Source organism: Marmota marmota, unplaced genomic scaffold, assembly GCF_001458135.2.
Source record: "Marmota marmota marmota unplaced genomic scaffold, marMar, whole genome shotgun sequence".
Classification (NCBI taxonomy): domain Eukaryota; kingdom Metazoa; phylum Chordata; class Mammalia; order Rodentia; family Sciuridae; genus Marmota; species Marmota marmota.
Window position 1 is genome coordinate 3,135,234 of NW_026000169.1, and position 22,467 is coordinate 3,157,700.

Here is a 22,467-nt window from a genome sequence, read left to right on the forward strand (position 1 = left end):
CAAATAAACTTTTCATCCTCTAAGTTGTTCTTGTGAGGTATTTTGGTTACAGTGAAGAAAAATCAACTAACACAAAAGGCAAGTACATATACAGTTGGTTGTACTAACTTGTTTGCAAAATTTCTTTCCAAAAGCATTGCACCAGCTTGTATGTGTACTGTCATGTGTGAAATAACTTGCTTCCTCAATGTCTTACCAATAGAATGCATGCCAATCTAATTGGTGAAAACTGGTATCTTAGTATTGCTTGAATTTATATTTCCCTGAGTGAGTCTGAATTATTATCCATTCATATCTTCCCCCCATTTTCTATTACATTTTTAGTCATTTTGTTATACATTAGGAGTATTTTATCTTTATCTGTGTTGCAAATCTTTTTTTTTTTAAACAAGTTTATAGTTGTCTTTGGCTTTTTGGGAAGCTTTACAAATACTTGCATAGCTCCCTTTTTTATATTTAGATTCCAAATACATTTGAATTTACTCTTATGTATAGTATGAGTCTGATATATAATTTTTTTCCAAGTTGCTAACTAGTTGTCCTGGCATATTTATTATAAAAGTTCATCTTTTCCCCAAATGACTTGAAATGCCATCTTTATCATACCCAAATTTCTATAGGTACTTGGATCTATTTCTTATCTGTTTTATTCCACTATCCTATCATGGTGTTTTAATTATTGCAGCTTTATAATGTATTTTAATATTTGGCAAGTCTATTTCTCTTTGTTTTTATTTGTTTTAGGATTTTCCTACATATTCTTGCATATTTCTTTTTCTCTGTAAATTTTAATAAAATCTGGTTTAATTCCATAAAACTTTGGTTGATCTTTTATTGAGATTATGCTACGTTAATTTAAGGAAGTTAATATTTTTATGATGCTGAGTCATTTTATACAAGAACACAGTTCCCAAGAACACTTTCATTATTGCAAAAGCATGGATTATTATAACATCCATTTATAAAATACTAAAACACTTAACATGTCAGTTACTATGCTGATAACTATAGAGATATATTGGTGAGCATGACAGTTTAAGATTTTTATATAAATTACAGATAAATAAAAGCACATATGTGTCTCAATTAAAGTTAAAATACACATGTCAAAGTGAACTAGGTCTTTTTGTCTGTGATGTTTAATCTGGTGAAGGCTCACTATGGTTCCATTTTTATGTTCACACTTTCCTAAATAAACATCTTTGCATTGAAAAGGCTTGTTTTGAAATATGACAGAACCAATATCTTTAAGTTTCTGGAGCTTCAACAATATTGGAATTACTGTGGACCTACCTAGGCCATTCATAATGGCATCGTAATGATCAGTTTAACCCAGCCAACAAAATGCTTAGATGAATTTAGGTTAGTGCTTTGTCTGTGCCTCACTCATTACCCGAGCTCTGATGGAGGAAACTAATAAGCAGAAAAGTCTGGTGCCATTAAATATTCTCAAGACTCAATCTCAAACAGACCCTCAACTTCCCCTTGGCCTGCTTTTATATTTCTTTGGTCAGCCACATTTTCACTTCCATAAAGACTTCTTCAAATTCTTTTCACTGTCTTCAAACTTCCCTTATCATTGCTTTTGTTCTGAGCAGATGTCCCACCTCCACTACAGAAAGAAAGCAGAAGTCATAGTGTGGGGACTCCCTCAACTTCCCCCTATCAACTCTGTGCAAGGACTTCAAGAACTTGAACTTATGATCTCTTCATTCCAGTCTGTTATGGTGAAGGAGATATTATTATTATTGTCATGGTCTAGATTCATCCCTTAGCTTACTTCTGGTCCTCAACTCTTTTTTAGCTTTTTTACTCTTAATTCAGCTTTATGCCTTCAAGTGTCTATTTTTTTGTTTTCTATCGTTGGCCTTTCTTTTTACTCTTCTCCTTTTCAAAACATATATACCTATTGAGTTCTAACATTAAAAGCAAAATTCTTTTTACTTTCTGGCAATGGCTACATTTCTTTCCTCTCCTTCAATCTAATTTCTCAAGTCATAAGTCTGGGATTTTGTGAGGAAAAATAGAGATAATTAATATGGATGCATAAGTGCACACAGAGAAATAAACAAGCTTGAAGAAAACATGGGATAGCTGCAGACCACCACAGTGTACCTGGGCTTTGGGGCCAGGTTTAACCCAAGGGGTTGGGTGCCACAGCTGATGCATAAGATATGCTTGCCTAGTCTTGGTGAACTATGTAATATAAACAACGTGGTCTTAGCAAGGATCTTCCTTTATTTGGAAATATGAAATAACTAAAGTTATCTTACAATGTTGTTTTGAGGATAAAAAGTTGATAGATATAAAATCATATATTATGATATATGTCTAATATTATGTTTATATTTCTAATCACAATTATTTTGTCATATGGGCAGGCTTGCTCCACCAACTATGGAAACATGCGTATTCAAAATTTTCTTTGATCTATAACTGTGACTAGTGCTTTAGACAGAGCATTCACTCATTCACTTTTTCACTCAGAAAAAGTGTATCAGAAACTTTGGTGTAGGCATTAGGGATGCAAAGAAGAAAATGAAATTCTGTGCTCAGTGATCTCACAGTCTTAAGACTGTCGAGGCTTAAGCATGCAATTATAGTGCTGTGTGGTAGGGGCACTGATTGACAAGCGTAGAGTATTTAGGGAGTTTGAAGAAGGAAGCATGTGGTTTGGTGTGAAGTATATTGAAGATGTCTTCCTGGTTCACGTGAAGCTGGAGCTGATTATTAAGGAGGGTAGGTATTAACAGATAGAGGAGGCCCACAGTGAAAACTACAGTTTATCTCTCCACACAGTTTAACTTAAAGGCACTGAAAGTACCTGCTTTATTTAGCTAAAAAAAAAAAAATATTATCCTAAAAAGATACTTGAAGCCCACTGGCCTATTTGAATATGTAAAGAACAAGATACTACATGATGATACAAGAATAAAGCAAATCTTTCTTCACTGGGAGTGGAACCTAGCAGGAATTGCTGTAGGCAGAGTGACATAATATATTTTAAGGAACCTGGTGGCTGGGAGCCCAGGTAGGACTAGTACCAATGATGAAATGCCCTATAATGTCACCATGATCCAGGATTTTGCTCCTTGGCTTTGAATGGTACAGGAAGTTGATAGGTAGTAAGAAATGGCTAATCTGTCTCTCTCTCTCTCTCTTCCTCCCAGCCCCGCTTCTGTGATGGCTAATATTTTGAGGACTGATCAGTTTAAAAACAGGAGATGAGCATTAGGGATGTAGCACGCTGGCAGAGTGCTTGTCTGGCATGTGTGAGGCTTAGGTGTGAGTTCAATTCCCAGCACCACAAAACCAACCAACCAACCAACCAATCAAAAGCAAGAAATGAGTTTATATAAGTTTCAGTGCATTCACTTGTAATAACTATAAAATTTATGCAAGGTCCTTGTCCCCGATGCCAATCCAATAACCAGGGCACAGTTTTAAGAAAAAGGAAAAAGCCTTATTGCTTTGCTAGCAAAGGAAAAACACAGGGAACTCCTGTCCCAGAGGCCGTGACTCTGTCCATCGGCAGGCTTTTAAAGAGGTGATTCAAAGGCTACATTCCACATGTTCTCTGTTGAAATTGTAATTCGCTTGTTAATATGGGAGATAATCATTTCTGAGATCTTCTGGTGCCATCCCCAAGTCTGAATTACTTTGATCCTGTGGTGGTATGCTCAAAGACAGATAATTCTGCCTAGGATGGGGAAGAAAGGTAGTCCTGTTTCCCCCCGTGATTAGGCAGGGGAAGAGATATGGGAGGAAGAGAGAGAGAGAGAGAGAGAGAGAGAGAGAGAGAGAAACATTTTCATTTTGAAAATAAGTTGCAGTGGCATAGCATCGAGGGCTATACCCAAAGCATAAAGTAGACCACTGTTACATCATAATTGGTATATTAGCTACACATAGGTGTGTTTAATAGAGCCCTGGGATCTTGAAACCAGAACAAAAGGAGTTAGCAGCTTTCTGGTTCAGACAAGGATCTGAGCAACAGAGGCTCAATTTCCTGCTGTGATTCTTCAAAAATCTCAATCTATATGATTTTAGAAGCTTCAGAATTCTCATTATTGTGGTTAACTGAAAGATGAGATCTGAAATCAAGGGTAGGTCTTAGGCTAATAAGCATCTAATGAGAATACGTTCTGGAATAGATACAAGTAATACTTGCTGAGGCAGCTAAGACCGTGTTAAGTCATCTGGGGAAAGAAATTAGCGTGAGAATATGCAACTGCCAAAATGCTAACGCAGCACATGCTGTGGAGGCGGGATAACTCTGGAGGTTTGAGAGCTAGTTTCATTAAGATAAATTAAGAGTATTATGTATGTTATTCATTTGTGTAAAATAGTCCCATGTATATACATAGGAAAATCTATGAAATTATATACAAAATATCCAGTGGTTTTTCCTCTTAAGGAGAGCACAGGTGTTTCTGATTTTTTTCTTTTCTCTCTCTTTCTCTCTCTCTCTTTAACTGGGGATTGAACCCCAACAGTGCTTAACCACTGAGCTACATCCCCACCACTGAGCTACATCCCCAGCCCTTTTTATATTTTACTTAGAGACAGGGTCTTGCTAAATTGCTTAGGGCCTTGCTAAATTGCTGAGGCTGGCTTTGAACTCTCAACTCTCCTGCCTCAGCCTGCCGAGCTGCTGGGATTACAGTAGTGAGCCACTGCACCTGGCCTGATTTTCTTTTTGCTCCATCTGTGACTTCAAATTTTAATGTAATTAAGATGTGCCAGTTATATAATTAAGATATAGTTAGGGAAAATTAACATGAGAGGAAAAAAGTCTAAATGCTACCCACGTTCACTAGAATAACTATTATCAATTTAGTCTGAATGATTGTTGGACATGAAAAGTTAAGATTGGTAGGAAATACTCTGGGGCAGAGCAGACGAAGGGACAGTTTAGGGGAGTATAGGAAGAGCAAAAATACTTTACAAAAAAATTTATTTTCAGTTTGTACTTAAAATAGGAAGAAGCTATTTTTAATAGTTTAAATGCCCCTCCCGTTGCTATTGCCAGCCTTGGAAATATTTATACTAGAAAAATCTTTATGAAAATTGAGCATGTTCTAGGTTATAAATGATATCTACTACTCCAGAGATCGACTACATGTAGATCATAATGCGATTAAATCAGAATAAATAGCAAAAATGTAACTAATTCCTCCCCCAAACATTTTAAAATAAAAAGTCTGCACATCTAAATAATTCATAGATGATAGAAGAAATCAAAAGCAAACTTAACATACTTAGAACTCAGTGATACTGAAAATACTGCTTCTCAAATACTTACAGAATTTGGCCATTGTCTATCCATAAGAATTTGGCCATGGTCTATCCATAAGCTTCCCTCAGGGAAGTTGTAGAGAGGATCTGCCAAGGTGTGCCACGTATTTTATTTAGACCTTATCATTTGTATTTTCTACATTATTTATAGAAATATATAATAGTATGCACTATTATAATTTTGTTAAATGAAAAATGAAGTTGCATTGGCTAATTAAAGAAAGATAGTTTTGAATTTCTGTAGAAGTTCTATAACAATTGTGTGACTAATAGGTTTTCTTTGGATCTCAGAATGAGATAAATGAATCCTGTCTTAGGACTCACTTTTTTTTTGGTGGGTGTGGGGGGTAACTGGAGGTTAAACTCGACCAGTGAACCACATTCTTCCCAGCCCTATTTTGTATTTTATTTAGAGACAGGGTCTCCTTGAATTGCTTAGCATCTCGCTTTTGCTGAGGCTGGCTTTGAACTCCTGATCCTCCTTCCTCAGCCTCTGGGATTATAGGCATGCACCACCATGCCAGGCCAGGACTCACTTTTAATGAGTTTAAAAGTTGCTATGGTTCAAATATTTTTGTCTCTTCCAATACTTGTGAACTTAATCCCTAAAGCAACAGTGTTGGGAGATGGGGTTTTTTAAGTCTTCAACTCCTTAAATGAATTAATGCCACTATAAAAGGGGCTTGTAGGATTTATTCCACTGTCAGGGAGTGAATTCTCTTTCTTCTATTTTTCTGCCATGTAAGGAGAAAGAATAGTATTTCTCCACTCTGGAAAATGCAGCATTTAGGCCATATTGGAAGCAGAGATCTGTCCATTATCAAACACCAAAACCTGCCAATACCTTGATCTTGTTTTTTTTTTCAGCCTCCAGGACTATGAGAAATAAATTTCTGTTCTTTATAATTATTACTCAGTTTCAGCCAGGCACGGTGATCCCAGTGCCTAGGGAGGCTGAGGCAGGAGGATCATGAGTTCAAAGCAAGCCTCAGCTTCAGTAACTTAGCAGGATCATAAGCAACTCAGTGAGACCCTGTCTCTAAATAAAATGCAAAAAGGGCTGGGGATGTGGCTCGATGGTTAAGTGCCCCTAGGTTCAACCCCCAGTACAAAAATAAATAAATAAATAAATAAATAAATAACTCAGTTTCTGGTATTCTGTTATAGCAGCATAAGATGGACTAAGACAGAAATCTATCTAGTAGGAGTAAGGCTTGTGTCCTGGATATATTCCAGTCTTTCTTAACTAGGTTTCTTGCTGGGTTTCTGTTTGCGACTAAAAGGCTCAGGGGTTACTCCAGTTGAACTGGGCTGACTGGGCTGCGAAAAATAACCACACAAAAGAGACACAAATACCTTTTTCTTTGGGGTCACTGTGATGGCTCCTATGACCTTAAGGGTCCGCAGAAAGAGAGAGAGCAAGAGCACACTGACCCCTTTTATTGAGGAGAAGCTATTCAAATGAGGCAAGGGGTCAGGTTTCAGGGGGCTGAGTCTATCTTCATGATGTCCACTGTCAGCAGGTTGACTGACACCTGGGTAGGCCACACCCAAGGGCACAGTAAGAGAAGGGGACACACACAAGGCACTTCCATGGAAGATTCTATCCTAAACAGGGCAAGAGGTTATATTACAAAGGAACAGGTGAGTATAGCTTCACCCATGGGGCTGTAGGAAGACACAGCCATGCACAAGACACCGACCCTCGAACCCAATAAGGATGGGGAAAGCTCTGCCATATTTCTGTGCCTGAGCGCCTCAGCACCCAGCCGGGGAGTGTGACTCAGTCACGTGCAAGGTTGGTCTCCCACAGTTTCTTATGAAGATTACACTCCAATGCCTCAAAGCATCCTTTCTATGTAATGAGTTCTCTTTCATTCATCAAAAACGGGTTAGATGGGGAGTTTGAGAAAATAGTCACTCAAATAATTTGCTGCATTCTGTGGTTTAGATGAGGCACCCAAGTTTTAAAAAGTTGTGAGACACTCCCTGACAGTGGAATAGATCCTGTGCAGACCCTTCTGGGTCCCATATCTGAGCTCAGCCCAAAGGGATCCTTATCTCTGTAAAGTAGGTGACCATGTGATCAGGAACAGAGCTATGTGAGAAGCCCAGCTTCTGGGCTGATGGGGCATGTGCTTGAGAGACACAGCCTTACGTGCATGTATTAGTTCTAAATCTACATTAAGAGTCTTGATATCATTTCTATCTGTCAAACACTTTCGTGTGTGTATTCAACCATTGCTAATTCATTTATTCATCCTTCAAAAAATATTTAACAAAACTTTGGTTTCCTACCATGTGATCAGGGTACCACATGATACCAAAAAGCTTCTTCCAAAAGCTCATAGTCATGTTCAATGTCATCTCTGCAGAGGTAGTTCCACTCGTGACTTCTCTGTTCCACTAGGTGTATCACATTCTTTCACGTATGTAAATGCAAAACCTTTGAGTTTTATTTGACTTTACCCATTTCCTTTTACCCTAGTTATAGTCAGTCACTAAATTCTATTTCCTATTTGGATTTTCAAATATACATTGCTGCCATAATACGTTTGAAGCTTCTCATACCTGGCTTCCTTCTAATTGGTGTTAAAATGAGAAGAAACTTTTATTCTCTAACCATTTTATTTGAATGCTGTTTTCAGATTATCTTCCTAAATGACAGACTTCAGTGTGTGACTTGGATTAAGACCTATCATGACTTCATAATAAACAGACCAAATCCATGAATCTGGAATTGAAGACCTCCCCAAATTTGACCTCAGCTTTCCCTTTCATTATCAAGCGTCACTATGCGCCTCTATTCATTCTGTCCCAGTTTCCAACCTGCTCCTTCTTCAGTCTTCCTCATAGTAAATGGTAGCTCCTTTGGTCCAGCTGTCTGAGCCAAATACCTGAGGGTAGTCTTGGCATCTTTCATGTCCACATCTTAACTGTCAGGTCTAATCAATCTGCCTTCAAAACACCCAGAATCTGACCACTGTTATCACAATAATGGGCTGACACTGGGCTAAATCAATGGCTCTCGCTTGAATCACTGTTAAGAGTGTCCTAAGTGATGTCACACTCTCTGCTCTCATCTGCCACACAATCTGTATTTAAGTATCCTTAAATAAGAAAACAAATTAGATAATATCAGTTTTATATTCTTTATTTTTCTACTATAGTCATAAAGGTCTTCACTCCTCTACTTTTGGCTTATTGCTTTAATTACAAATTCAATCCTAACTGGCAGCTCAGCTCTTTCCCAGCTCAGCTGAGCTTCTAACGAATCTCAGTTCACACTAACTGAGAGGATAGTTAAAAAAAAATCAATTAAACCATAGTCTCATTTAAATAAACATATGTGAAGTGTCTACTATACTTTACTCACCTTTCTAGCTCAGTTTGATATAGAGATGAGTGAATTATAGTTCTTGTCTTTGAGAAGTTCAGGGTCTGGAGGTGCCTAAAGGTAAATAGCTCATTTCAACATGCATGGCCCTGCTAATAGAGATAAGTGAGCTTGCTTTAGGGATTGGGGGTCACAGGGGATGGACCCTAAGCATAGATGGGAAATGAGAGGTCATAGAAGTCCTGCAAGAAGAGATGATGAGTGAGCTGAATCTCAAAATGTAAGAAGGAACACGGGAGCAAGTCTGTAGCATAAGAAGAGCCACCATCAGTATCAGAATCAGAATTATCAACCTATATTATGACATAAGATGCAGGGTTATTATTATTATTGGTTTGGGTTTGGTTTTTCCTTTCTTTCTTTTAGAACTATATGGCTTCTTTCTTCCCTGGGAACTCAGACTACTTGGTGGCATATGGCATGAACACACAAAAACATGCTTCAACGGATGGTTGGCAAGATAAGTGCCCAATGAGTGGTTCACAACAATAAGAAAGGTGCCCCAGGAGTCAGGGGAGGAAGACATCAGTTTCAGTCTAGAGAGGCTCTTAGAGGAAGTGGAATCTACACTGAACCCCAAACAGGGACCATCCATATAGTTGGGAGGAAGGGAGGGAGGCATAGGAGTATGCACAAAATAGTTCAAACCAAAAGAGGAATGTGCTGGAGATGCAAGAGGGACATCACCCTGCTCAACCCCCACCTTGGCCTAGGACTCTAGCATGTCCCAGTCCATCCAGGTACGCAGTCTCTAGCTTCTCACCAATGCTGTATGATAGCAGTAGGTTCCAAACAGTGGCCTCCACAATCTTTAGGCATGGGACCAGGCAAGAACCCAACAGCAGAGCAGAGCCTCCAGGTTCAATAGTCCAGCCACCGTGCTGGCACTGGTGTTAAGCCATCTCAAAGAAATCTTCCCCTCTCCCCACCTGCCCTGGCAACAACCTGCAGACAGCATCTTACTAGTTTCAAGGTATTAGGATAGGTGTTTTAGTCAGCTTTTTCACCACTGTGATGAAAGAATAGGGAGGAAAAGTTTAGGCACTCATGGTTTCAAAGGTCTCAGTCCCTAGGTGGCCAACTCCATTGCTCTGGGCCTTAGGTGAGGCAGAACATCAAGGCAGAAAGGTGGCAGAGGAAAACAGCTCAGGGCATAGCAAGGAGGAAGAAGGAGACATAGGGGGAGAGAGAGAAGGAGGAAGCAGGAAGAGGGAGGGAGGGAGAAAGGAAAAAAGAGAATGTGTGTGCATTCTATTCAGCAGGGACAAAATATAAGCCCCTAGTGACCTGCCTCCTCCAGCCACACCCTACCTACCTACAGCTACCACCCAGTTAATCCATTCAAGTGGATTAATGCAATGATTGGATTAAGAATCCGATAACCCGATTGTTTCTCCTCTGAACTATATATATATATATATATATATATATATATATATGCGCCATAACAATAGGGTTCTGAGTTCCATGTTTATCAACCTAGAGATGACGTTGTTTTCCTTCCTTGGTTTCCTGCCATCCTTCTCAACCTGTCCCTTCTTATATTCAAGCCCCTTGAGAGAAAATACTTTCATATCTCATTGATGCTTTCCTCCCAAGAGGATTTTAAAATAGAATTTCTTTGCAGGGTGGGGGTAGGGGCAGGTAAGATAGCATATTGTGAAGAGGCAGTCATGTTTGGGCACGGGGCTGAAACATTTGGTTCTTCCAGGACAAATTTCTGGCATACAGACCCTAATGACATAGATGTCAAGCAGTGGCCACTGTGGTGTTTGCTGAAAAGTTTACTGTTATGAATACATACTGTTTGTGGATTGGGCTGCCTTTGTGAGAATAAGCATTTGGAAACTTTTATGGAAGTCGGGAATTGCTACAATATCCAAGCATATGATTTTCTGGTTTATAAAAATATCATTCTCGATTTGAAATGGGTAGGGGTGGGGCAAGGAGAAGAAAGGTCCCTTCCTCAGAGTTTAAGAACCACTGCTCCACACTGTTCTTGTTCCTGAGCTGTGTAAGTGATGGGGTCGTCTGGGTTCTCTGGAGAAGCTGCAGGAGGCTCTGGTGCAATTCCCACTTTTATGTCTGTACTTCTATAAGCCACAAGATATTATTAATAGAGAAATGAAGAACTGAAAGGGATAGCTTATGGTTTTTGTAGCAAAAGGAAACAGCAAGTCACAAGTGTGTCTAAACATTAAACACATCTGAGTCAGGACACTGATTTCTTCATCATGAACTCCATCTACCCTAGAGTTGGGTTAATATGTTACATGACCCGACATTGGCATAATCTACACAGTGGCCAACTGCTATTGTTTAAAGGTGAAAGACAAAATGTTTTTAAAACTGGAGTTAGATTGTGTGGTATCTGTGTATATGTAAGAACCTGCATATTTTATAAAAGAACAGAAAAAAGATAACAGCATTTTTAGCAAACACGAAAACATTAATGCTATTGCTACAAACAAATACAAAACCATTCTCAAGGAGAATTCTCTACTGGAAAATATTCATCACCACTTAATTCATCACCACTATGAGAACAAGGACGTTTTCAGAACACATCACTCAAAAGTAGGCCTGCCATGTGCTGGTCGAATAAAAATGCATGGGACTGAGGCACAAAAAGAACAACTCCCTCGTCACTTTTGTCATTGTTGTTCTTTTTTTAGTCACAAAAATAAAACCTGTATGATCATTGAAAAGATGCTGCCAGGAAGACAGGAATACTTCACTTGTGCAATAGGTAGAGTTCTGAAAAAAAAATTACATGATTTAGTTTTTATTTCTATAATTATTTTGTACACATAGGAAATATTTAATAAAGAATTTTTTTTTACTTGGACATTTTACAAAATACAGTCATCACTAACTATGGAAAATCTATTTTATTTTTTCTGTAATAATAAGCTGCGTAATAAATGCATCTGGTAAAAAAATATACAATTAGCATTTATAATGAGAAGCAAGTCACCTGACCTAATCACTTCTCTTTCCCATTCCTCTGGGGTGGTCCCTTTCTTTTATTCATGCTTTGAGTGCTTTGCCATGAATTGAAACAATATGCTTCTATTATTTTTTCTTGTTGAAATTATCTGACCTATTTCCTGCTATTAGATGAAGAGTAAGCTCACTTGCAATACATTCCATCTTATTCTCTCTCCTCTTCCATTATGCATGGTATCCCTGCTATTTAATGAAGAATGAGTGTACTCGTAAATAAAAAGTGGTTCTCTCTTTTCTTTCTTTCTTTTTTTTTTTTTTTTTGGTATTGGGGATTGAACCCAATAGTGCTCTATGACCAGCCTTTTTAGTTTTTGAAACAGAGTCTCACTAAGTTGCTAAGGCTGATATCAACACATCCCATTTTATTCTCTTTCCTCTTCCATTATCAATGGTATCAGTCCTTCCTTTTGTCATTTCCATAACTTCAAACACATTTCATTTCTTACTCCTATCTTCTCAGCAAGTGGTGTGTGCACACAAAAAGGTTTTTCTCTCTTTCTCAAAAATCAACATGATTCATAGTGATATTTCTGACCTCATCCAGTTTTATAGTTAATTCCAGCATTCCCTCTTTGCTTATTTATAACTTTTTCTCTTTAATAATAAATCTGTTACTTATATCTAAAATATATTTACTTTATCAACCTGTAATTTCAGAATTTTAAACTCATGCTTTTCTGTGGAACATTAGATTAGAGCTTGTACTATGCTTTTTTCTTTTTCTTTTTTGGTACTGGGGATTGAATCCAATGGTGTTCTACCACCAGCCTTTTTAGTTTTGGAGACAGAGTCTCACTAAATTGCTAAGGCTGGTATCAAGCTTGTGATTCTCCTGTCTCAGCCTCCTGAGTTGCTGGGATTACAGGTGTATACCACCATACCCCGCTTGTACATGTGTTTTTTTTTAAATAAACAAATAAACAAAACCTTATAATATCCAAATATTATTTTGGAATAATATTATTTTGGAAAATATTATTTTCCAAAGTTAGTCAGCTCCTTTTTCCATCACTTTCTTCATATAATAAAGCTACATTCATTCACCACAGTCTGCATTCCATCTTATGTTCCATCCACATTTGGTTGTTTTTCGCTTACGGTAAAAGTCTTCCTTTGTGGTATATACTTTGAAGGGAGAGACTTTTGTAACCCTTTACACAGATCAGATTCTAGAAGATAAGGATAATTTCTCCTAGCCACAAAACCTGAAAAATGATTAAGAATCCAGTTAGAACTGGCCACCCTGGGCCAACGTTATATAGAGTTGTCATGTCAGTGAGGACTTGAAAATATGATGTCACCTTTCTGTCAGTCAAAAGTCAAGAGGTGGACCTGGGAGGGACTCTCCGGAAACTTCTCTGGGGTCCCCAGTAAAATTGAAGGTGGGGCTGGAGATGTAGCCCAGTTGGTAGGGTGCTTGCCTCACATGCAAAAGGCCTGGGGTTCAATCTCCAGCACTGGGCACTCGCACACGCGCGCGCGCACACACACACACACACACCAAAAAAAAAAAGATTGGCGTGCAGGAGAGGCACATTGTTCCTCTCTCCTCTGAGGGGACTCACTCTCTCCCTTGATATATTGTCCCCTTTCCCTTTTCCTATCCCTTCAATAAACTCATTCCTGACATGTCTCTAAAATCTTTCAGACTTGATTGCAAGAATTGGGGTTTGAAGGGGCAAGGGCTTTTCAGAAGGCCCCAGCTTTGAAACACATTCACCCGTTAAAAAAATCTCAGTTGTTTACAGTTTTGGTTCTTATGAATGAAGATGATATAAACATTCAAGAACATGAATTATATTTGTATAACCATAGTTTCCAACTTACTTGATAATTAGATAGGAGTGATCTTATTGGGTCCTGTGGCAACCGTATGTTTAACTTACTATTTTTAATCCTGCCAAACTAGTTTCCAAAGTTTTTGTAGCATTTTAAATGCCTGTCAACAATCTATGCTCTCTATCCTTATCAGCACTTGATACTGTTAATTTTGTATTGTAGCTCTTTTAAGAAATGTGCATTGTTATCTCATTGTGACTTTCTTTAACAATATCTTACTACTGACTGATGGTATTGAATGTTTTTACCTAAGCCGGTTTGCACTTATGTATCTCCTTTGGTGAAGCATCAAAAAACAAAAATAAAAATTTATGGTTTCTAAGTCTGTACTATTCAATAGATAATCCAAATCAAGGAGGTAAACCCAGAAGTAATTTTAGAATAGATGTTTGTTTTACCTTTACACATTCTCATTTCTTTGTATAGATCCAGGTTTCTATCTAGTATTAAATTCCTTCTGCCTAAAGATCATCATTTAACATTTATTGTACAGTAGATCCACTAGCAATAAATTCTCACTTCTTTTATTTTTTCTTCATTTTGAAATATATGTTTTGCTGGGCATAGAATTCCAAGTCCTCCTGCCTCAGCTCCAGAGTAGCTGGGATCACAGGTATGCACCGCCATATCCAGGGATTCTCAATATTTGTTCTTCATATACAATGTGTCTTTTCATCAACCTCTGACTGCTTTCATAACTTTTTCTTTGTTTTATTCCCCCAGCACTTTGAATATAATGTGCTTGACAGTGGTTTTGTGTACTTATCCAGCCTGGAGTTCTCTGAGGTTCTTGGGTCTGTGGTTTGGCATCATTACATTAGGCAAATTATCAGCCATTATTTCTTCAAATATTTTTTTCTGCATTGTTCTGTCTTCTGGGATTCTGACTACATACATGTGACACCTTTTGATATTGTCCCACAGCCCTCAGCAGCCTTGCTTGGCTTTATTCACTTTTTTATCTCTTGTTAGCTTGCATAATTTCTTTAGTCTTATCTTCATGTGCATTGATCCTTTCATTAACTGTGTGAAGTCTGCTGATAAGCCTATTAAAATTATTCTTCATCTCTGGTTAGTATGTTTTTATTTGTAGGAATTTCATTTGTTTTTTTTTTCCTATTGTTTTCAATTCTATGCTAAAATTGCCCATTTTAACTTGTACAATGTTTACTTTTTTCTTTACAGCTTTTGACAATAGTTATCTAAAATTTGGTATCAGATAATTTCGATATTCATGTTTTATCTGTGTCTGGTTTGAGAGTGTAAATAGGGGGCTGGAGTTGTAGCTCAATGGTAGAGGGTTTGCCTAGCCTGTGTGAGACACTGGGTTTGATCCTTAGCACCACATAAAAATAAATAAATAAAATAAAGGCATTGTGTCCATCTACTATATATATATATATATATATATATATATATATATGAAAAATTTTTAAATAGATCCTCTTACTTTCTCACTCAATCCATAGTTTTCTTTTCCTTCCCTGAAAAAGGAGTGTTTCCCAATTTGGGGGCAGAGCTCTGGAGCAGAGCTGTCCAATAATTAGTCATGACTAGTGATAAGTGACCTCAAGCACTTTTAATGTGGCTAGTTTGAATTAAGTGTAAAATATACACTGCTTTTAAAGACACCATAAAAAGAATAATGGTATCTAATTAATAATTCTATACCGAGATGACAATATTTTAAACACACTGGTTTAATGAGATACATTATTAGAATAATTTACCTATTTATTTTGACTTTTTAAAAGTACGAGAGTTAACATTTGAATCACACATGTGTAAGAAAACCTGAACAAATGGTGAGACATACCATGCTCATGGACTGGATGACTCAGCATAGAGATGCCAGTTCTCTCCACACTGATACATTGGTTTGATACAAATGATATCAATCTCCTAGCAATTTATTATAGCCATAGACAAGCTTATTCTAAAAATTTATATAGAAAGAAAACGAAACTCTACTAGCTAAAAATTTTGGGGAAAGAAACAATAATATGGGGAAAAGCACTCCACCTAATTTTAAGATTTATTATAGAGCAACAAGTAATTAAAATTATGTGGCATTAGAGAAGACATAGACATGTAAGTCAATGGCATAAAAAGTATCACCACTGTTGTAGGGCCAACTGATTTTGATAAAGTTCCAAAAATAATTCATTCTGTGGATTTGTTGGACATCACGCAGGTTTCCCTTCTTTTGCTGGGTGGAACAAAGTGAAACCCTCTGTTGTAATGTTGTGCCAGTCTGGAGTCCCTAACCAGTTTGCCTTCCTCTTTCCACCTTTTTGAATTCTACCTTGATTGTTTCTACATTTCATCACGGGTCTCTAGTTGTAGTTAGAGGGGAAGAGAAGGGAGAAATTAATGTACATCATCTCATCTGGACCAGAAACTTTTCATCTTTCTATAAATGTATTAGCCTTCCAGAATTAAAAGATAAGAAATGGTTCACATTATTTTTCCAGTGGACTACACTGAATGGCTCCACTGAATGGTTAATGTAACTCATAGCTGAGCCCTTTAAAATGCAGTATCTCTGTTGCTATGGTGACCACAGCCTTCTCACCCTTCCTTTCTTTGCTTTATGCTGGCATCTCCTTCCAGTAGAATGTTATGTTGTAGACCTAAAAATGATATGTCATCATAGTTTTTCTTCTGCATGGCCTAGATCTGGTCACCTCAATTCAGAGATTAACAGACAAACCTTTCAGAATAATTAACTTTTGAAGGACTTTTTTTTTTTTTTTTTTTTTTTTTGCTCTGAGGTCTGGGGAGGTAATAGCAGATCTGAGGTTCCTCTCTTGTTTTATTCCAAAGGTCAGTTTTTGAACAGGTATGCATTAGATTTTATAGTTGAAATTCCTGAGTATTTTTTGGTGGTTATTTCTTTGGAGTTTTCTCTTTTATAGTTTGTTATTTCCAATAATTTTCAAAATATTACAAGGAAGGAAAATAGGACAAAACTTATTTTTCTCATTTTGTTCCCAGGTTAGTGGTTCTTTTAGCTCTTGCAGGACAGAAATCAAACATGGTTAACAAAGAGAGGGTTGATGAGAATTATTTACTGCACTGATTAATATAGCATGATGGCGATCCCATAGTCAGAGAACCAAGGAGATAAGGGGTAAACAACATATAAATGTTTGGGGGTTATAAAATAATATATTCATAAACTATGTTGCATTTTGACATTGTGCCTGTGCTAATTTGCACACAAAAATGTGTCTAAAATTATGTTAAGTCTTCCCGCTGGGCATTGTGAGAAACATGCTTACCTGTCCAAACCCAAAGAATAGACTAAGAGGTGTGGAAAAAGCGAGATTTTTACTTTAATGACGGTCTTGTAAGAGCATGTGTCTAGGGGAGCAGGCACCCTCATATGGGGTACAACCAACATGCTATCCTCTAGAGCATAAGATCCTTCCCCTGTATCCTCATTGACTGAGTACTATGAGGTGTACAGTCTTCCTGAATGAATGTCTCCTAAGTTGTACTGTTTCCTATCTGGTTAAAGTTGTCCCCAACTCCCTTTGTTCTCTTGGGGCGGGGGAGCCCCCTGGGATCGATTGCTTTTGGATTGAGTGCCTTTGGGCACATATACAATTTATTCTGTTGGTAGGTTGGTCCTCTTCCTTCACAGTCAAGGGGCTGTGAATTTTTACACCCTGTGTTAACTGCTTGTAACTTTTCATTCTGTTCTCCCCTCCAGCTGTCTTTCTAACATCCCAAGTCATTTTACATTTAAAGCTAAATATTGCATTTTGAAAATACACAGCATGTCTTTTAGCATTTAAATGCGTTTCAATGAACATCAGTTGTTTTGGGGTAAATGGCTGTGGTTGTTGTTAGATCTGCTTAGTCAGGGACTGGGGTTGTGGCTCAGTGGTAGAGCACTCGCCCGTGTGATGCTCTGGGTTCCATCCTCGGCCCCACATAAAAATAAATAAATAAAATAAAGATATTGTGTCCAATTACAATTAGAAAATAAATACTTTTTAAAAAAACCTGCTTAGGCAGTTTCCGTGCTTTCTCTTCTTTTGTCCTAAACAATAGCTGTAGTTGGGGAAGGTCTTCTTGCCACTTATCTCAAGCACAGAGCATGCCATTTTTTTTTTTAGCAGTCACCAACTTAAACTTTAACCCTATACTCCTGTCTCAATATACACTCTTTATTTACTTTTTTGATACTGGATATCTAGCATTAAACAAATGAAACACATGTCTAATTGATTTAGTATCATTATTATTTTAATATTTCAAAGTCAGACCTTGCATGTTTTTAAGAATAGCATATATAACCAAATATATGAAGATTGATTGTAGTATTCATGCCTTCCTCTTGAATTAATTTCTTGTATTCACAGAGTACTTCTTTTACTCTTCTTTCTTTTTTTGCAATTTTTTAAAAATATATTTTTAAAAGATGGGAACCCTTTTTTTAATGCATTTATTTATTTTTATGCAGTGCTGAAAATCAAACCCAGGGCCTCACACATGCTAGGTAAGTGCTCTTACCACTGAGCTACAACCCCAGCCCTTCTTCTTCTTTCAGGTAGAGTTTATGCATGATAAACTTTCTGAGCTCTTACATATGTGAAGAGAATTCTGAATTAATAACTATGTTTCTTCAGAAATATGAAGCTATTGATCAATTTTCCTTTAACATCTAGTATTCTTGCTGAAACATCTAGTGCTGATCTAATTCATATTGCTTTGAAATATTTTTCTTTGTCTAGAAACCCTTAGGATCTTCTGTAGTTTCTCCATAAGTACTTATGTCTGTTTTGTTTTTAAATCCACCTCTAGGTAGTGTATTTTTTTTTCACTTCTGAGCATTTTCCCCCTATAATTTGTCCATTCCTTCTGTTTATAATCTCTGCTTTCCCTCCTAGAACTCCAGGTATTCAACACTGAAACATCCTGATCTACCTTACATATCTTATAACTAAAACACACACACACACACACACACACACACACACACACTCATCATGCCTCACTTAATGAAGGGATTACATTTTGAAAAACATCAGGTGCTTTAGAGATTATTACTTTTTTTTTTTTTTTTTTTTTTAGAAAAAAGCAGTGTAGGAATTGGACCCCTGCCTGGGTGCCATTCTTAGGTCACTGGCATTACTTGTATTACATGTCCATATTGCTAAATGGGACAACCCAAGGCAAGGTCTCTGTTTAAAGGTTAAAATCCCCTTGCATGCAGCAGGTGAAACTTCCCTGGCAGGCTTTCACCCTTGAGCAACAGTTAGCTTTGTCATGCTTCATTGAGGGAGCATTTAGTCAGTTTTCAGCAAGCAGAAGATAATAGTTGGTACGTTCCAGGAAAACAGGTAGAAACCCATACCTAGACTCAGGAACTTCAAACTTTTATTCTTACCTAACATCTAGCATATTTTCTGCAAAAATTTTGAGATAAGGGGATTAAATGGAGATAAGATATCTAAATGGAGATGAGATAGCTCAAATGTAGTTGGGACCAGTTTTAAAAATCCACAAACAAAACAATAAAACAAACATGAAATACATAAAATAAGAACAAAATCTCAAGTTTTAGATAGTATATGTCTTCCTCTTTTCCAGCTGGATGCTCCTTGGAACAACTGTTGGGATAAGTCCAGAGTAAAATGCAGTGATTTCACCGAGAGCACACATCTGATTCATGGAAGAAAGTCTATGTTCCAGCCAGGACCAGGTTAAGTATTTTCAGTGTCACTGAGGTCTCAGGAAAATGCAAGCCTTAGGACACTCGAGGCTGCTGCCTAAGTGCAGCTGGATTTGGTGTGTGTAAGTCCTTAAACTTTCATTGGTCTAAAAATAGGTGTTCTGCTGGTCCGTGGTGTTCAGTTGCAGGTATTCCAGAGTGCCTTTCTTATAGCTGGCTACCCGTGTTGGTTTTCGGCTTTTTATTCCTGCAGCCTGTCTTTTCTGTAAAGAGTTGAGGATCATATCTGAAAATTCTTCTTGCAAACGCTGTTGATTCTCCCTGGAAAGAGGGTGGGGAGAGAAAAATGAAACATCTTAGCAATTCACAGAGAATATTCCCCAGCTCCAGAATCATCAGTTCAGTTCCCCAATTACTCTGTGAATGTCTATTCTGTGCCAGATGTAGAAAGCTCCAAGAATGCAGAATGATCCTTACCTTTAGTGAGCTTGAAGGACTGCCATCCCTGCAATGCTTATAGAGTAAGCAGAATATATTCTACAGCAGGCAGGGTATTCTACTGCAATTTCAAAATGAATCAACAAGCTGCTAGAATTTGGAAGAATAGTCAGAAGATCTAGGTTTTCAAATACCACTGTATGCTACTGAGGAAGGGGAAAGGAGGCCACCCAACCCTCAAAATACATTGGTCCCACATATACCTGTGGATATGGGTATTGTTTGGGGAGAGCTCAGGATGGTAGAGGGCTTCAAGAATGGACCTGGGGTACTGCTAGTAAGGAACCAGGTTTCCTATGTTCTGGGGAAGATCTGGGTTATCTTGGTGTATCTCTAGCCATGCACCATCTCTCTGATGGCATCTAGGCGTCTGCAAGACAGGGATTATTCTCTGCTCTAGCAAAAGCCATGGCAATAACCACACGACGGATTGCTGCAATGTCTACCAATATGCAACTGAACTTGAATCACCTTTTAGAGAACTGAAACCTGCTATTTAGACCTTGGCTTTGTCATCTCAGGGTGAACACAGACTCCATGTGAAGATGCAGAACCATGGTTGTGGGGCAGAGGAAGGTCCTGTTTTCATCAGATGACTAGCAGAAAGATGAGACAGGAGGAGAAATGCTGAGAGCTTCTTGTCTCCAGCATGTTCTACTCTTGTAAGAGCCAGACATGCATTAAGTGAGCTCCAAACTGCTTTTTGTTCTTTCAAGCAAGTCTGGAACACAGCACTAGCTTTGCCATACCTCATGGCAGGGACATTTAGTCAATTTTTCAGCAAGCATGAAATGATGGCTGGCACATTTCAGGAAAATGATGTAATAGGTAGAAACACATACCCATACTAAAGAAACTTCTATTTTGTATTCTTACCTAATATATGGCATGTTTTCTGCAAATATTATGAGCTGAGTATACTTTAATGGGGACAGGTATTTAAAATACAATTGGGACAGTTAAAAAAAAAAAAAACTCTCATTTGTACAGAAGGAAAAAAGAGCCAGTAAACGAAATCTCAAGTTTTATATAGTATATCCCTTCCTCCTCTTTTCCAGGTGGACGCTCCCTGGAACAACTGTTGGGATAAGTCCAGAGTAAAATGCAGTGATTTCACTGAGAATACACATCTGATTCATGGAAGAAAGCCTATGCTCCAGCCAGGGCAGCCAGGCTAAGTATTTTTCAGTGTTGTTGAGGTCTCAGGAAAATGCAGGTCTCAGGACACTCAGTTCTAGAAGCTGGAGAAGGGAGGGTTCTCATGTGTATAGCCCCCTGCCTCATACTCAACACATCATTGCCACTTGCAAGGCACTTGCCCCAACTTACTTGAATGGCTGTAAGGAGCATAGCTTACAAGGCCAAAACCTCCAACTCCCCTATCCCTCCTGGTCACACCCAGAAACTTACACAGTTGGTGGGGTTGGCAGGTTGTATTTATGGTCCTTCATCCCAGTCAGCCAGTAGGTGATCTCTGTTCCTTTTCCCTAGGGAGACAGAAGAGGTGAGTCCAATGGATGCCAATGAGACAGTTCCGCTCTAGCCCACTGTTCTACAGGGATCTGTTTCCAAGAGGCATCTCACCTCCACATTTCTCATCAATGCCTATATTTAAGCGCATAGCACATGCCTTTATGATTTGTGTTATCTCTAGATAAATTTTTATTTCCAAATTCCTTTAAAAAAATAAATCTCTGACTAAATAGGTTTTTTCCCATAAGATATTTGAAAATATCACTATAGCTACATTTCAACAACTCTAATTTAAAAAAAATCATCTGTAATTCTGTTGCACCAACAAACCCAACCAGTTTTCATTGCCTACATTTTCTTCTTTTCCTTTTTTTTTGGGGGGGGGGAACATGCTGGAGATTGAACCCAGTGGTGCTCTACCTCTGAGTTTCAGCCCTTTTTATTTTGAGATAGGGTTTCACTAAGTTACTGAGGCTAGCCTCAAACTTAAAATCTCATGCCTGAGCCTCCCAAGTAGCTGGGATTACAAGCATATGCCACCATGCCCAGCTGTCTACATTTTTATTTTAGCACCTTTTGCAACAAAGTTTTGTCACAAGACTTTTGTTACTTTACCTACATTAAATGTGTAAATTATCAACACATATTCTCCATAATAAGCACTCCTTGAGTGACATTTGTTTGGCTCATCTGGGGACTATGAAATAAACATAACTTTATCAGAAACTGTTTTTGCTTAAGCTTATACTCAAAAAGGATATTAGATGGCTGTGTGTGTATGTGTGTGTGTGTGTGTGTGTGTGTGTGTGTGTGTTCACTTTTAAAAATAGTGGCTGGTTGACTGTTTAGACTGCAGTAATCTATAATCTATAAGTCACTTCTATTTTCAGAGGAATGCTCTTATGTAGAAAATATATTGTCCATTTATGGGCTGGAAATGTAGCCAAGTAGCAAATGCCAAGCATTTGCAAGGCCATGGGTTCAATTCTCCACACCAAAAAACAAAACAAAAAACCTGTAAAATGTGTTTATGGAGGACTCAAAAACTGAGTGTGATGTTAGGACACCTTTACATACAAGGAGGCTTTTCTAAGTGAAGCTTGGAGATCAGGGCATTATGGCTACTGGAGACAGAAAACTGTTGATAGCTGGCTTTAGACCAGTTGTGAAAAGACTGTAATTTTCAAAGAGCAGACTGAGAGCCAGTTGGAGACAGTTGGTGGCTTTGGAGGGCAGCTGTTTTGTTTGTTTGTTTTTTTGTTTTGTT

General features: G+C 38.0%; 1 protein-coding gene across 1 annotated transcript in view; it reads right to left on the bottom strand.

The window, feature by feature from the left end:
* Positions 1-18,917: 18,917 nt before the first annotated feature.
* Positions 18,918-22,467, bottom strand: part of Gucy2c (guanylate cyclase 2C) — a 69,586-nt gene continuing 66,036 nt past the window's right edge. Inside the window, exons 26-27 of the mRNA XM_015498189.2 lie at positions 21,138-21,214; positions 18,918-19,550 (exon numbers count right to left, since the gene is read on the bottom strand). Coding sequence (XP_015353675.1) covers positions 19,376-19,550; positions 21,138-21,214 — 252 coding nt within the window. The 3' untranslated portion in view covers positions 18,918-19,375. The remainder of the gene's footprint in view (positions 19,551-21,137; positions 21,215-22,467) is intronic.